The sequence below is a fragment of the Equus caballus genome, chromosome 1 (genome assembly GCF_041296265.1).
Source record: "Equus caballus isolate H_3958 breed thoroughbred chromosome 1, TB-T2T, whole genome shotgun sequence".
NCBI classification, from domain to species: domain Eukaryota; kingdom Metazoa; phylum Chordata; class Mammalia; order Perissodactyla; family Equidae; genus Equus; species Equus caballus.
The window spans coordinates 93,922,089-93,939,470 of record NC_091684.1 but is presented as its reverse complement, the minus strand read 5'-3'; the positions used below and the strand labels follow the sequence as shown (position 1 = coordinate 93,939,470).

General features: G+C 50.1%; 1 protein-coding gene across 10 annotated transcripts in view; it reads right to left on the bottom strand.

Annotated features, from left to right (window-relative positions):
- The window catches only part of ARHGAP22 (Rho GTPase activating protein 22), a 188,167-nt gene that overhangs the window by 27,182 nt on the left and 143,603 nt on the right, over positions 1-17,382 (bottom strand). For 4 of the 10 annotated variants that reach the window (XM_023648277.2, XM_070265086.1, XM_023648279.2 and 1 more), the window contains one exon: positions 2,343-2,519. In XM_023648277.2, the coding sequence (XP_023504045.2) occupies positions 2,343-2,519 (177 nt within the window). Of the gene's footprint in view, positions 1-2,342; positions 2,520-11,998; positions 12,161-17,382 lie in introns of those variants that run through there. The other 6 variants (XM_023648280.2, XM_070265059.1, XM_070265065.1 and 3 more) reach the window with 3 other exon arrangements.

Genomic DNA, 17,382 nt, shown 5'->3' with positions numbered 1-17,382 from the left:
AGTGTCAGGCCATCGTAAATAAGGCTGCTGTGAACATCCAACAGGAATGAGTCCTCTGGCGTACCTGTGCGCACGTTTCTATCTGGAGACAGCTGGGACACAGCATCGACTTTTGCAGATACCGTCAAACAACTTCCCCGGCCATATATGCACGTGTCTGTAGCCCTCTATCCTTGTCACCACTTGGAACTATCGGTCGTTTCATTTAGTCATGCTGGTGGGTGAATAGAAGTATTGCGTTGTGATTTAATTTGCATTCCCCTGATTCCTAATCATATTGAACACCACTGCCCATGTTCGCTGAGCATTTCTTCTTTGGCAAAGTGCCTGTTGAAGGCTCTGGCCCATGTTTCTCCTGGTCTGTCTGTCTTTGCCTTCCTGATCTGTGGGAGTTTGAGGAGGCAGTCTTTTAATGGTTCTACATGATCCAAAGACTTTCTCCAATCTATAGCTTGTCTTTTCATTTTCTTAATCTACCCTTTAAAGAACAGATGCTCTTCATTTTCTGTAGTACAACTGTATCAATCTTTTCCTAAAAGATGAGTGCTTTTTGCAACTCATTTAAGGCATCTTTCTCCACCCCAAGATGTCGATGATGTTCTCCATTCCCCGGTGCTCAAGGTGCCACCTGTCATAAACTAGAGTCCAGCTGCATGGGAGCCTGCTCCGGGCTCTGTTCTGTTCCGTCGCTTCACCTGCCAACACCTTGCACCAAAGGAAGCCCTTGGAGGCTGCAGAAATCCCTGGGTGGGCTCGGGTCTTCCAAGGCCATTAAGTTGGGGCCGTGTGTCAAAGCTGCTGCAACCATCAAGGGGTAGAGAGGCCACGGTTAACAGTGTGAGGCCATTTATGAAGCCCAGGAGAAAATTCCGACTTTCAAAGTTACATTGACCTTGGACATGAGGGATTTATGGTTCTACGAAGGGTGGTCAGGCGGGCCACAGCCAGCAATGGGACAGGAGAGCCGGCGAGGGGAGGGGTGGCGGAAGGGACGCAGCCTGTGGGGCAGGCAGGATCCAGAAATGGGCTCTGAGCCCCCAGAGCTGAGGGCCTGCCCCTGCCTAGAAGACACGCCAGTCCAACACTGCATGGGGAGAGGGAGGACATCACGGCCATGTGGACAGAACTTGGCCAGTCTGAAGGTCCCTGGTGTCCACTATCCACAGGGACTTGGTGGCCCCGGCCCAACCAGCATGGCGATCCCTCCTGAAAGCTCTTTTCATGATGACTTCTCATGGACACCAACCTACAGAGATGGCAATCGCGCACGCTGCTGCGAGTCATCGTTCCTTTCTCTGGCGCCCGTGTCTACACTGTCAGCAAAGCCCAGCAGCTCTGCCTTCAGAACACGCCTGCAGCTGACCACTCTGCACCACCACCTCCTCCACCCCCACGCCAGCTTCCACCCCCTCACCTCTTGTTGCACGACTGCCCCAGCCTGCTGCGTCCACTCCTGTCTCTCCACGGTCCACCCCTCACGTGGTGGCTAGAGGATCTTTTTATAAATCTAAGTCAGACTGTGTCTGTCTCCTGTTTGGTCTTCCCTGGTGCTCCACAAATTTAGAAAAAAGTCTGAAATGCCCCCATGTCGGCGACTGCTCTCACCTCAGCTCCTCCACTCTCCTGTCCTCAATCCCTTAGAGACACTGGCCTTCCTGAGATTCCTCATGTTCCCATCACTCATCCCCACCTCAGAGCCTTTGCACCTGCTGGTCCCTTTGCCTGCTGCTCTTCCCAGCATTCCCCTGGCTCCCATGACTGGTTTCTCACTACTGGACATCACGTGACACCTTTACTTGCCTCTCTTGTCTCCCACAGGACAATGGAGGGGAGGCCTAGGCATCCTCTTTTGTTTACCACTGAATTCCTCGCACCTGGGATACAAGCTGGTACACTTTAGGCGCCCAGTAAGTGCTTCGAATAAAGCAGAAGTGAGTAAACAGCAACCGTTCTTTCTGATCAGGGACCGGGCGTGGGTTCTGCAGGCAGGGCTGTGGCAAGGCACAGCAGAGGGTGGGACATGGTCTCCAGAGGACTGATATGACCCCCTAGAGCATGTGGCCCATGTGTGGCCACTGTGCAGACCACCTCGCACACACCCAGTGTCCAGCAGGGGTCTGGACGCAGGGAGGCAAGTACACAGAGACGACAGGACTCTGGTGGGAGGAGGGCATATTTTTGAAAAGCCCCGATGCCTCTGCCAGGGTCTGCTTGGGGACCTGGAGGGCTGGCAGGTGACGAGGATGATACTGCCAGCCTGCGGGAAGCAGCAGGGGACACGGCCAGTGAGTCTCGAGGGAGAGGGGTCGTGCGGCTCAGTGGGGGGCAGAGGGCATGATTACCTGAAGGCAAGGGTTCTAGAGGGTGAGCATGCGAGCTACGGGCAGTACCTCCGCCAAACGGGGCCCAGATGACCCGGCGGATGGCCTGCACCCAGTCCTCCATGTCACGCTGGGAGCTGGCCATGAGCAGCAGCGCCTCGGGGCTGGCCGGCACCTTCTCCCGCTCCCCGGTACCACCTGCAAGACAGGGAGACACAGGCTTACTGTGGGTTCCCGGTCGGCCTCCGGCCAGGCCCACCCCACCCCAGGGGCTCCCCGCCGCGCCCCTGCCCAGTGAGAGGCCACAGCCTGCTGTTTGGTTCTATCTTTGCAGCCCACCCCTCACACCACGCACGTCTGTCTTTGGGCCCTTCCTGGTTTTCTCTTTTCTCCCTTAGTCTTGCTTTCTTTTTTCTGTATCAAAACAGAAATCATTAAAAGCATCCTGGGGCACTAGGAGAACCATGGCATGCAGATCTGAGGCCAGCTCGGAGAAGTTTGGTACCCAGGGTAGCCCCGCTGTGTGTTTTGTTTTCAATCGATACATCTTGAGGGTACAGTTCAATGTCACCGGGTTTTTAACTCAGGATCTGACCTTGCAGCCTGCCCTCCCCAGCCTAGAGACGAGAGCCCATTCTCCATAGGTATTCATGTTACAGAGGCTTGATATTAAACCAGGATGGAGCAAATGCTCCAGAATTCTCCACCTGTCCCCGTTCACAGCTAGACGCTGAATTAATCTTTGGGATGTACATAAAACCATTTATACTGAACTTTATAGGCAACTTAAGGGATTTTCAAGAATGATCTTGTCTTTACTCCCCCCTCCCAACATCCCTTAATATGTAATTCACCTACGTCCTTGCCTAAGGTCCCATAGCTTCAGACCCTAACCAGGGCCATCTGCTGGTGGGCTGTGGGCCCAGGGACCCGTGTTCCCAGGGGGGTGGGACGGCAGTGAGGGACAACTGTGGGACCCAGACCCGCAGCCCAGCCATGGAGACCCGACAGGAACAAGTGCTTACTGAGTGCCTGGTACCTGCCTGGGACTCTTCTAGAAGCTGGTGATGCTTAAATGAACAAAGCTGACAGACACACCTGCCCTCTTAGAAGTCTTTCATCTGGGCTCTGACCATTCCACACTCCCATCACCCCCACAAACGAGGCTGGTCCATCTGACAGTGGTCACAGCAAGGCCACTGAAACTGAGGAGGCTCGGCAGGCTGGCGCATGGAGAGCAAGGAGACAAGACTGCAGGCCCTTGTGGAGTCCCTCGCTACACACACAGCCCTGCTCCTTTGGGCCCACGTGGCTACTGGGAGAAAGGGGGCATGGGGCTGCTGACAGCAAAGGCTGGCTCGGCTGCCGTGATCATTCACGGGGTGTGGGCACTGCCACCAAGCAGGACAGTGGCTCTGCATCCTTAGGGCCCCAGACCACAAGGGCTCTCAGGCTGGGATCCCTGAGTGCTACAGGTGGGCAGAGGAAGCCAGATGCCACCAAGAAGCTTCTCTGGGTAAGCTTTCTTGAATCTCAAGATGACTCAGAAGAGACCTGGCGACCCCTGGCTCCAAGAATTTGTCATAGATACTCGTTTGTCCTAAATACTCACTTCTGTACCTAGTATGAATTTCTCATTTTTGAATTCTTTTTTCTAAAGAGGGGCCCCTCAAGTCATATAAGCTGCATATAAGTTTCCCACCAAACTTGGATCCGCCATGCCCAGAGGCTGGCGGACGCCCTCACGTCCAGCTGTGCCCCTGCCTAGTCCTGCCCTCCTGGGGCTCTGAGCCTGTACGTTGAGCTTTTTAGTATTTTCATGTACGTATACTTTTATATATTATGTTTAACTCCTTAAGAAACTGCCTCAAACTGTTTTCCAAGGTGTTTGCACCACGTTGCATCCCCAGCGGGAGCGTCTGAGGGTTCCAGCTCCTCCTCTTCCTCGCCAACACTTGGTGGGGTCAGTCTTTTTACCTTAGCCATTCCAGTGGGTGGGCAAGGGGACAGCACTGTGTTTCACTTTGCATTTCCCAAACGACTAACGACGTTGGACATCTTTTTACGTACTTAATTGCCATCTGCGTATCTTCTCGGTGAAATATCTGTTGAAACCTTGTGTTCATCTCTGAAATGGGGTGTTCATTTTTTTCATATTGAGTTTGAGAGTTTTTTACTTATTCTGGATACAAGCCCTGTATCAGATATATGCTTTGCAAGTCTGTGCCTTTGCTCTTCATTCTCTTAACAGCATATTTCCACTGTTTTTAATTTCCAGAAGTCTTTAATCTTGCTGAAGCCCAATTTATCGATTTTTTTCTTTTATTGAGCGTGCTTCTGGTGTTCTATCTAAGAAATCTCTGCTTACCCCAAAGTCATAAAAGTTTTCTCCTAGCTTTTCTTTTAGAAGTTTCATAGTTTCAGGATTTACATTTAGGTCTATGAGTGAGCTTTTGGATATGATGCAAGGTGTAGATAGAAGTTCCTCCTTTTGCATATGGATGCCCAGTTGTTCCAGCACCATTTGTTGGACAGACTATCCTTTCTCCACTGACTTGCTGGTGCGTTTACATAGGCAATCATGCCGTCTGCAAATAAACACCGTTTTACTTCTTCTGTTCCAATCTGGGTGACTGTTCTTTCTTTTCTCATCAGTTGCACTGACTAGAGCCTCAAATACAAGGTTGAACAGAAGTGGTGAGAGCGGACATCTTCGTCTTGTTCTTGATCTTGGGGCAAAAGAATTCAGTTTTTCACTGTTAAGTATACCTGCTGTAGGTTTTTTGTAGATGTCCGTTCTCGGGCTGAGGACGTTCTCTTCTATTCCCAGTTTGCTGAGGGTTTTTATCAGAAATGGATTTTGTCAAATGCTTTTTCTGTATCTGTCGAGATTATCACCTGACTTTTTTTTTTTTTTTTTTTTTGGTTTGTTAATATGATGAACTATGTTGATGGATTTTCAAATACTAAACCAACCTTGCATTTCTGGGATAAATTCCACTTGGCTATGACGTAGTATCCTTCTTATGTATTGTTGGATTCAACTTGCTAAAATTTTGTTGAGAATTTTTCATCTCTATTCATGAAGGATACTGGTCTACAGTTTTCTCCTCCTATAATGTCTTTGTCTGGTCTTCGAATCAGGGTAATGCTGGCCTCACAGAATAAGTTGGTAAGTATTCCCTCCTTTTCAATATTTTTAGAAGAGTTTGTGTGGAATTGCTATTATTCCTTCCTTAAATATTTGGTAGAATTCACCAGTGAACCCACCTAGGCCTGGAGTTTTCTTTGTAGGAAGGTTTTGAATAACAAATTCAAATTTCTTTAATATATATGTCTATTTCTTCTTTAGTGAGCTTTGGTAGTTTGTGTCTTTCAAAGAATTTGTCTCTTTCACCTACTTGTCAAATTTATTGGCGTAAAGTTGTTCGTAATATTTTCTTATCATCCTTTTAATAGATGAAGAATCTATAGTGATGTCACCTCTCTCATTTCTGATTTTGGTAATTTATGTCTTCTCTCTTCTTTCCCTGATCTGTCCTTGCTAGAGGCTTACCAACTTTAATAATCACAAAAAACCAGCTTTTTATTGTTTTTCTGGTTAGCAAAAATTTTTTAAAGGGCTAGAGAGTGAATATGTTAGGTTTTCAGGCCATATGGTCTCTGCCACAACTACCCACTCTGCTGTTGCAGCCGGAAAGCAGCCACAGGCGATATGCAAATGAAAGAGCAAGGCTGTGTTTGTGTAAAACTTCATTTACAAACAGAGGGGGCCAGCCACAGGTCACGGTTTGCCAGCTTGTGTTCTATTTCATTGATTTCCACTCTGATCTTTATGATTTCTTTTCATATGCTTAACTAGGATTTAATTTGGTCTTTTTCTAGTTTCTTAAAGTGTTTAGTCTAGAATTGTCCCCTAAAAGTCCGGCTTTAGGGCATTCCCCCATATTTTGGTATGTTGTATTTTCATTTTAATTCAGCTCAAAAGCTGTTCTAATTTCACTCTGGATTTCTTCTTTGACCTATAGGATATTCAGAATTGTGTTAGTTTCTAAACTTGGGGGAATTTTCCAAAATTTTCCAAAAGTCTTTCTGTTTTTGATTTCTAATTTAATTCCACTGTGGCCAGAAAACATATGTGGTATGATTTGAAGCCTTTTAAATTTATTAAGACTTGCTTTTGGCCTAGGATATGGTCTATCTTGGTAAGTGTTCTGTGTGCACTGAGAAAAATTATTCTGCTTTGGTTACACGGAGTGTTTTCTAAAGTAGGTCTAGTGGGTGATAGAGTTGTTCAAATTTTCTACAGTCTTACTGATTTTCTGTCTACTTGTTCTATCAGCTATTGAGAGATTATTGAAATCTCCAATGATAAGTGTAGATTTGTCTATTTCTCCTTGCATTTCTATCAGTTTTTGCTTCACCTAATCTAAAGCCCTGTTATTAGGAGAGCAAATATTGAGGATTATGTCTTCTTGATGAATGGACCCCTTTACTATGATATGACCTCTTTATCACTAGTAATATTCTTTGCTCTGAACATAGGGAGATTATCCTGGCTTGTCTGGATGGGCCCAATGTAATCACGAGAGTTATTAAAACAGAGGAAGGAGAGTCAGAGAGAAATGTAACAATAACGGTAGGACTGATGTGGTGGGAGAAGGCCTTGATCTACCACTTTTGGCCTTGAAGATGGATGAAGGGGGCCAGGAGCTGAGGAAGGCAGGTAGCTGCTAGATGCTGGAAAAGTCAAGAGAATGGATTCCCCCCTCCAGAAAGGAACTTAGCCCTGCTGACACCTTGATGTGAGCTCACTGAGACCTATGTCAGATTCTAACCTACAGAACAATGAGATAATAAATTGTGTTGTTCAAGCCACTAAGTGTGTGGTAGTTTGTTACAGCAGCAATAGAAAACTAATACATGATTTTTGTTGCCACATTTTCAAGTTTACTGATCTTTTCATTTTCTCTGTCTAACCCGCCATTAATCCTATCCAGTGTATTTTTCACCTCATCCATTATAGATTTGATCTCTAGAAGTTTGATTTGGGTCCTTTTCTTTAATCTTTCATGTCTCTACTTAATTTTTTGAACATATGGAATACAGTTATAAAACTTTTCATGTCTCTTTCTGCTAATTCTAACATCTGTGTCATTTCTGGGTTGGTTTCAGTTGACTGATTTTTCTCCACATTATGGGTCATATTTTCCTGCTTCTTTGCATTCCTGATATTTTTGATTAGGCGCCAGACATTGTGATTTTTAAATGGTTGGGTGCTGGATATTTTTGTAATCCTGTAAGTATTCTTGAGCCATTTTCTGGGATGAAGTTGGGTTACTTGGAAAAAGTTCGATCCTTACAGATTTTGCTCCTAAGATTTATTAGGTGGTCCAGAGTGCTCAGTATAGAGCTAATTATTCCCCTGCTGTGTATTCTTTGCAATGCCCTATGAGTCATGAGGTTTTCCTTACGGCAAGTGAGAAAAGGCACGGTTCCCAGGCCTGTGTCACAGTGGGCACTGCTGCCTCTATTCCTTTCTAGTGATTTCTTCGTCAGCCTCAGGGAATTTCCTCACATGCATGTGATGATGAGTTCTCCAGGGAGTTTCCTTTCTGAGCTGCTCTTTTCTCCTTGGTATTCTATCCTGAAAACTCTAGATGCTCTGGTCTCCCTGTCTCTCAGCTTTGTCTCCTTAACTCATGGAGTCCAATGGGCTCCGCCTGGCTTTCCCCTTCCTGCATCACAGCCTGGAAACTTTCTCAAAGCAGTAAGCTGGGGCCTGTGTAGGGTTCACCTCATTTATTTCCCATCTCTTGAGGGTCACACTTCTTCATTGCCTAATGCCTAGGACCTTGAAAAACACTGTTTCATATTATTTGTCTTTTTTTTTTGGCTGTTTCAGGTAGGAAAGTAAATTGGTCTCTATTGCTCCATCTTGTTCAGAAGTAAAAGTCCTACTACCAATTCTAAGAGCCTACTGTGTGGGAAACACGGTGCAAGATGCTTAACACGCACAGTCACATTGTGTCCTCATAAACACTCCAGGAACGGATGTCACCGACCCCATTTTACAGATGAAGAAACTGAGGCTTGGAGAAGTTAAAAATTTAGCTCACAAACCAACAAGTGGAGGGGCCAGGATTCAAACCCAGGTTTGCTCACCTCTAAACTGGTTCTCTTTTTGCAATATGAAACCTCTTCTGCGGCAGAGGAGGGGAATGCAAGGAAGACAAAATGGGTCATTAAGACAAGTTTTGGGATTTCTGCAGCCTTCAATTGTTTATGCTTGCCTTTTTCTCTGTTACTTACGAAGGACGAGTATTAGCTTCAGTTAAAGAAAAAATCATAACAGCAACTATTTCAGAATGAAATTCATCATGAAACATGAAGGTCTCTTGCTACTCTTTCTGGTTTTTTCCCTCTTCTTTTTTTAACCAGTCTGTGTGGCCACTGGGTTTCTGTCCCATCCCGCCACATATCACAGCATTGGAGGCCCTCTTGAACAGTGCTTACAGCCCAACCTGGGGTCAACCCTCAGCTCCACCAGGGGGAGCACAGTGACTTAACTTCCCCAAATGTCAGAGTCACACCCCTTAGCGTGAAGAAAATGAAGGAACCCACCTTCCTGGGAGAATGAAATGAGATATTCCCTCAGCTCAGCACCCGGCATCTAGCCAGCACTCTCTCCATGTTCACTTTTATTATCACACTCAGTTAAACAAAGCATAGAGCAGAGTTTCCCAACCTCAGTACTATTGACATTTGGGGCCAGATAATTCTTCATTGCGGTGGGGTAGGGGGCTGTCTTGCACATAGAAGGATCTTCAGCAGCATCCCTGGCCTCTCCTCACTAGGTGTCAGCAGCAGCCTCTCCCTCCCTCCCAGGTTTTGACAACCAAAAATGTCTCCATACATTGCCAAGTGTCCCTGGGCGGGGGGGGGGGGGGGGGGGGGGGGGTAAAACTGCCCCCAGCTGAGAACCATTGATACAGAACCACCACATCTATACTGCCCATGGGTCTCAATGACCTTCAGAATCCCATAGTTGTGTGACATCCCACAGGCACAACACGGCTTATCTGAAAATCATCACCACCTTGTCTACCACACCAGCGTCCTCCTGGGTTCCCGTCCGGGTGCTGGGCAGCCAGGGGCCCAAGACAGACAGCTGGGAGCCACCTGGCCTTCCCTCCCCTCGGCCCCACATTGATCCACACTCTTCTCGGGTGAGCTCAGCCAGTCTCCAGGCTTTAACTGCCACCCACATGCCGATGGTTTCCAAATTCACTGCCCCTGGTCCTCCAGACCCGTCTATTCACTGCCCACCCAACAGCTTCAGTGAGAGGTCTCCAGGCATTTCACACTCACCAAATACAGAATCCATCTCCAGATCCGCCACTCCTTTCCCTTCTCAGGTGGGGACACCTCCATCTTCTAGTTACTCCGTGGAAACCAGACACATCCTCAGCTCCACTGTCTCACAGCTCATATCCACCCCTATCAGCAATAGGAAGGGCTCCTCTTCCAAATACATTCAGAATCTGACCACTTTTCAGCGTTCCACCTGTCCAAGCCACCACGATTTCTCATCTGGATCACCGGCAAGGCCTCGGGGTTCCCTCTCTCGCCCCCTACAGGCTATCCTCAATATGGCAGCCACAGTGACCCAGTTAAGACCCAAATCAAGTCACATGCCTCTGCTTAAAATTCTTCAGCAGCCCCCTCTCGGCCAAGTCCTTGCAATGGTCTTCCAGGCCCCTTGCCCGCTCCTCTCTTGACCTCGCTGCTGTTCTCTACTTTGCTCTTTGTCATTCCTCCAACAACCAGGCATGTGGGCATTCGGGTCTTTGCACCTACAGTCCTTTTGCCTGGAAAGCTGTTCTTCCAGACACAGGCATGACTTTCTCCCTCAGCTCCTTTTGGTCTTTCCTCAAATGTTGCCTTCTTGGGGAATCTTTCCTGACCACTCTATTTAAACTTCACCTTGCATCACAAACCGTGACCCATGCTCCTTCCCGGTCTTAATTTTTCCATAGAACTTATCACCACCAGTACACATATATTTTATGTGTTTCCATGACATGCTTATTTATACTGTTTATTCTCAGCCCGCTCCCACTTTGTCTGTTTCATCAGCAACTCCAGCACACCAAGCAGTGCCTGGTGTGGGGAGGGCAGGCACAGACTCTGTGAGGAATGGAAGATTAATGACAGCAGCAGAACCAAGATGGCGGCACACACAAAGCACTCACTCTAAGGCAGGCGCGATGGCGGGGAACTGATGATGTCTGAACACTCACAAGGGAAATGGTGTCCTTATCCCCATCTTAAATGAAAGGAAACTGAGCCTCAGGGATGTTTAGAGACATGTGCAAGCTGTAGAATCAGTGAACTATGACCCCAGACACTCTGACCTCACTCTGCTCACTACTTCAGCCTATAGCTTGTTCAAGGGGACCAGCCCCAAAGTGATGAGCTGGGACCCTAGCCCAGCGTTTCTTGTTCCCAGCTGGGCTTTCTTTCCCTCTGAACTCCTGAATTTAAGGACTTCCTTTTGTTCTTGCATCTCTCTTTCCACCCACCCAAGGGGCTATGGGGGAGAAGGTGTGACTCCAAAATGCAGCAGATCCTGGCAGGGGGTCCAGGACAAGAACTCCTATCTTTCAACTTTTTCAGATAAAATTTTCATAATAAAAAGAAAAAAGAGTAAGTGATATTTGTGAAAGCATTTTGTAAACCAAGTAGCCATGGGATTTATTCTATTACGCCTAGGTGAAAAAGCTGTCCTTCTGATGTAATTAATCAAATGATTTCTGAATTAGCCCAGGAATTATGGCAGATATTTAAAAACTAAAAGAAGTCACTATTTAAAGGTGACAGCAGCTGCAGTGTATACTTGTCACAGGGCCTGTCATCATTCTCCTGGCTGTCCAGGGGAGCAGGGAGCCCCAGGGGCCCCAACGGCTGGATTCCCAGGGGCAAAGGCCAAGTGTGGGGACACAGCTATTTGGGGCAATGTGGTCCAACGGAAACATAAGGCGAGCCACATGTACAATTTTAAATGTTTTTGTAGTTATATTAAAAAAAGTAAAAAGAAAACGTAAAATTATTTTGAATCATATATTTATCCCAATACATCCAAAATAGTATCATGCATTTCAACACATAATCAGAAAATACTGAGATATTATATATAAACTTTTTGTACTAAGTCTTCAAAGTCTAGTGTGTATTTTGTACTAAGGGCACATTCCCGACTAGGCACATTTCAAGCGCTCAGGGAGCTGGTGGCTACAGGACCGGACAGCTTGTAGATGCCTAGACTAGGGCTGGAGGTGAGCCGAAGGACCTGCTACCCTCAGACTTCCTGAGACTGAGTGTGTGTGTGTTTGGTGTGTGCACGTGTGTGTGCACATGTGTGCGCACGCGCGTGTGGCCAGCTCTGAGCATGCCTAGGGGCCAGCTGAGCTTTTCTGCAGTCTACAGAGGCTGCATCTCTCGCTGCCCATCCCGGTCAGACGACCCCGGGCTGAACCCCAGCAAGCGTCAAGCCGCCCGTGCGTCCCTGCGCTCTGCCATCACTCATTTCCCTTGACCCGCTTCCAGCCTCCAAATGCCACTTGCCCTTCAAGGGTTAATCATCCCCCGATCTGGTGTCCCGGCTGCCCACTCACCCCTGGGCAGACGCCTGCTCCTCTTCAGCTGCCTGGCGAGGCAGAAGGGCATGGTGCGAAGCGGGGCTGGGTGTGAGGAGCGACCCCAGGCGCGGCTGGCTCGGGGCGCTCGCTCCCTCGCCTGCTCGCTCGCGGCGGACGCTGTGCGGTGCGCTCTGCCCCTGCGCGCTGGGCCAGGCCCCCTTTGTGTCTCCTGGGGAACTTCTGCCCTTCTCAGCGCCTTAGGGCCGGGACTGCCCGGGCAGGGAGGGAGGAACGAGCCGGGATCCCCGCGGGGCCCTCCCGCTGCTGCACGCTCGGCCCCCTGTTCCTACAAGGGAAATCCCATGGCTGTTCCCGCCTGCCACCTCGGGCACTCCCTCCCCTGCGCTCTCACAGCGAGAGCGCAAACAGGACAGCCTGGGGGCCGCGGGGTCCACCTGATTACCCCGGCACGGGAGAGCTGAGAACAGGGCGTGACCCCCCCCCCCCCCCCCGGGGTCCTCCTCTCCAAGAGCAGCCTCAGGGGTGGGGGAGAGTAAATGGATGTCTGGGAGAAGCCTGATAAATTAAGTGCTTACTGGCCACATAATCTTTCTCTGTTTCCATTTCTTCATGAGCAAAATGAGGCCAATAACTGGACCCGCCTCTGAGGCTCTGGTGAGGACTGAGAGAGACAAGGAAGACATGGGCTGGGCACTGCATGCACAAGCCTCATCAGTGCCATCACACCCCCTCTAGTCATTGTCATCCCTTTGTTCCAGGCAGAGGCAGGAGCTCCTGAGCTTCCAGTAGCCCAGGGCCGCCCGGCTGGGAAATGGCACAGCCAGGGCGTGAACTTAGCTGTTTGGGATTCTGTCCATGAAATCAGCTGCCACCCTCATGGTGGCAAAGAGAGCCCAGGCCAGCCCCCTTGCCCAGCCTGGCTGCCTGTCCTCCAGCGTCACTCCCTCCTCCCAGGACACGGTGTCGGTGTCGGTGTCGGTGTCGGGAGCATGGACCACAGGCAGCTCTGAAGGCATTTCCGAAAGGGCTGGAGCTGGAAGTGGGCACCAAACTCTGGTGAGAGCGTACGGGACAAGAGGCTGTGCTGGTGGTGATGCCACTCATTTACTGCCCATCTCCCCATGTGTCTGTCCATCTGTCCATCCATCCATCCATCCATCCATCCATCCATCCCTTCCACAAAGAGAAGCAGCCAATTAAGAACAACACACATCTGCTTAAAATTCTTTGGAGAGCCCCCTGTTCTTAGAATAAAATGCAACCTTGATGTGACCTTGGGCTTCCAGATCCCTGACCACATCTCCTTCCACGTGCCCACGCTTCCTGCCAGTGGCCATCTTGGTCCCCTTGCTCTTCGTCAAGCTCAACCTCTTCCAACTAGAAGCCTGGTGCTTTCAGGTGCTCCAAAGGTCATTCTTGTAGCTCCTCGCACGGCAGCTCCCTCTCACCTTCAGACCTCAGCTCAAACGTCAACTCAAGAAACTTTCCCTGGTGAGAACCTTGGTCAAGTAGCTGTCCCTCCTCTCTCCCACTCCTTTCATGCTCTCACACTCCTTTCTCTCCAGAACTTATCACATTGGGAAATCAGCTTATGTATCCACATGCTTGCTTACTGTGCCTCTGCTGTAGGCATGTAAGTTTCACGAAAGCAGACCTTGCCTCCCTTGGTCTCCCTGGTACGCCCAGAGACTGGGCCAGCGCCTGGAAAAGGGTGGGAGTTCTATGAGTGGCGGTGGTTGTTGTGGGGACCCATGGAGAGCTCTGTGGAAGTCACAAGCAATCTCTTGTAACAAAAATCTTTTGCAACTTTCGTTGGGTGTTTACCACGTGCTGGGCACCATTCTAAGAGCTTTGCATCTTTTGGCTCACTATCCTCAGAACAACTGTATAAGGTGGTACAACGATGACACCCATTTTACAGATGAGAAAACAGAGACTGAGGGAGGTTCAGGAATTGGTCTGAGGTCACATGACTAGTTAGAATGGAGTTTCCCAACTGGCCCCGGTCAGCAAGGGGGAATTATTTGTCAACTGGTCTCTTGAAGTATTGGCCACTCACGACCCACTCTTGAGGGCTGAAGATCTGAACTCAGGCAGTCTGGCTGCAGAATTTGGGCTCCTGGCTCCATCTCTGTGGCAGGCGGCCTCTAAGATGGCTCCCAATGAACCCTGCTCGCTGCTATTCACACTCTCGTATAATCATCCCCTTGGATGTGGGCTGGACCTAGTGACTTGATTTTAATGAATGCAAGATGGCAAAAAGTGACAGGATGTGACTTCTGAATTAGGTTACAAAGAGACTGTGGCTTGCATCCTGCATGCCCTCCACCGCTCTCTTCCTTACTTGTCCTGCTGGAAGCCTGCTGCCGTGCCGTAAGCTGCCCTGTGGGGAGGCCCATGTGGCAAGGAACTAAGAGAAGCCTCTGGCCAAGAACCAGCAAGGCGCCGTGGCCCTCAGTCCAACAGCACTCAAGGAGCCTTCCTTACCAATATCCACATGAGTGAGCCTGAAGCAGTGCCTCCCTCAGTCAGGCCTTCAGATGAGACCACAGCCCTCGTCAACACCTGCATGCAGCCTGTGAGAGACCCTGAGCCAGAGGACCCCGCTAAGCCACTCCAGATTCCTGATTGTCAGACACAGTGAGGTGACATGTTTGTGTTTCAGGCCACTAAGTTTTGGGGTACTTTGTCATACAGCAACAGATAAAAAACACAACCCCCATCTTGTCAAAATACAGTGTGAAGCACGACCCCCCCCCACGTGGCCTGCTGCCTCAGTGGGCCTAGACAGTTGGAATCTGATGTTACCTATCCTTACATCTCTTTTAATAATGATGATGATATGGATGATAATAAATATAATAACAGAAGCAGCAGCTGCCTACTATGTGCCAGGTAATTACATACACTATGGCATTTTATCTTCTTATGACTTGTTAGGTAGGTGTTAGGATCCGTGCTATACAGGTAAAGAAACTGAGGCTCAGGCAGATGGAATCGTTTGCCCACGTGACACAGGGCAGAACCGGGAAGGCCAGAATTCCAAGCCTAGAGCTGCTGTCTCCAGGCCTGCCTGTTCTGGCCACTCTTTCCACCTCTGCTGCTGGGACCTGACCTCCTTCTCCATCTCTGTACTTGACCCCTAAACTCTCACCTGGTGCCTGCCAGAATCTTTGCAAGAAGACAACTAAGATCACTAGATGATGTAACCTATGCGGAAGCATCAGGGGTTGCTACTTTATGGATCCCCTCTCTAGGTCAGAGCAATAATTGCGGGGGGTGGGGGGGGGTCTACCTGTGCCCTGCCCTAAGGCTTTTACAAAGATGGGGGGGGCTGTAGTTGTGTAGTGCCCCTCTGGGGATGGGGGCTGGGAGAATCAAGGTGACTCATATACACTGGACTGTAAAGCTGCTCCCACTTAGCTTTGCCCAGACCCCTGCTCAGAGCGAGCTGGCTGTATCTTATCACATGAGGCTGGGTGACCTCTCCAGTGGGCCCTGGGTGGGCGAGACAAACTACATGCCACCCAGTCTCCTAGGGTGTTGGCCACCTTAGACCCAACCTTCGAGGGGGCGTGATCTGGGGACCCGAGCTGCGTGCATAGACAGGCCTGGGGCCTCCCACAGAGAAATCAGCAAAAGGCAAGGTGTGCTCTCTCAGCTGAAAATCTGAGGCCCCCCCCCCCCTGCAGGAGGGCAGCAAGAGGCCGACCTGGTCCACCTTGGGCAAGCCTCAGGGCCACGAACAGGGGCTGGCTCCCAGGTCACCTCTTGGCCTCCTTTGGATGCATCAACAGTGGGGTGGGGTCCTTAGGGGGCGCTGGGCCTTCTGCTCCCTGCTTCCCTTCTCGGGGCTCCTGTGAGCAGCAGCCCTCAGCCAGGGACAACCCACCTCTGCATTTCTAGAAAGCCTTTTTATTGTCACAAATGCAGAGAGAGAAAAGAGACAGGGGAAGGTGGAGGGGAAGGAGGAAAGAGGACACAGAAAGCAGGAGATAGTGCTGGGCTGTCATCTGACTTTGGGGACTGGAAGCCAGTCGTGAAAGGTGGTCTCGTGGCCTAAATATGTGCCCAACATAAGTCTGAACAGATAGGGAGAAAAGGAACCCCAGGGAAAACTGGATACGGAAGTGAGGCGCAGAGAACTGCTGGAGCCCCGGGAAGGAAGTGAAGGCAACCTGGGGTCCACCACCAGACAGACCCTCCCCACTGACCACTCAGGCAACTGCAGGGCCCAGGGTTTCCCGAACGCTCCCCTGCCACCACCCTGCTCCATCCCCAGGGCAGCACTGCAGAGGGCCCAGGGTGCCCCAGCTGTCACCCTCTGTCACACGCCCTCCCAGGGGCCCTCCTAGGGGAGGGGATGGAGGGCAGAGGGTCAGGAGAGGAGGTGCTGGGGCTGTGAGAAGCAGAAACTTCAGGTCCCCAAGGTTCCTTCAGGGCTGTCTTGAATCTGTCGCTTAGGGTTGCTGTATGTGCACCGAGGGAAGAGGATGCGGCCCCCAGGGCAGGTGCACAGCCTCACCATGCAGGGACCATCTGCCTAGGACCACATGCTCTGTTTTCTGAGAAGGAAGACAAGATCCTGTGAAGAAGGGAGGCAGCCACTGAGCAGGACAGGGATGGGCGGAGTCCCCAGTCCCTGCACAGACTCCACCCAATGTCACTACACTGGGGCACATGGAAACCTTATGTGGGCCTCTCTCCCCCTTGGGATGTGCTAGCTGAGAAGACTTCTTTGATCTCCAACAGTGAACAGGGTGTGTCAGGCGCCCGCCCATCTGTCCTCAGGGCCTCTAGACATTCCACATCCAGGCCCTTACTGGCCCCCTTCCCCTGGGGCCGGGACAGTCAAGGAAATCACAGACACATTGAGAAAGCAAGTCCCAACACCCCCCAGGTCTCGGGCAGACAGTTAGAGCCCCCAATGCCCCAAATAGTGCGCAGTGGGCCCCCCGGGGTCTCCCCATGGCCTTGCGCCCCATCCTTTGTGGGTCCTCGTACTCGCTCTGGGCTTTCAATCACATCTCTGATGGGCTGGAACCAAAAGTGAAGTTCTTGTTTGCCCGAGAAAGGCAGTGGCCACAGAGCCCACCCTGTTTCAGATCTCAGAAGGCCCAGTCAAAGAAGCAGCGACACACCCGGTGAGATGTCGTGAGCACTGTGACGCCCCAAATGGGAAAGGCTAGGTGGGGTGGGGCGCACAACTGTGATGGGATCACATGTAGCCATTACGCATGAGCGCTTGTGGGACACGAAGTACGATTTTTAAAGAAATGAAAACGAGTTACACTTTACAGGCCGTCCTAAGACCGGAGACACAGCCTCAGGGACACAGGGGCTCCTCGGAGGGGCTTCTGAGACAGGCTTCCTGACTTCAAAGAAGGACCCCACCAAGA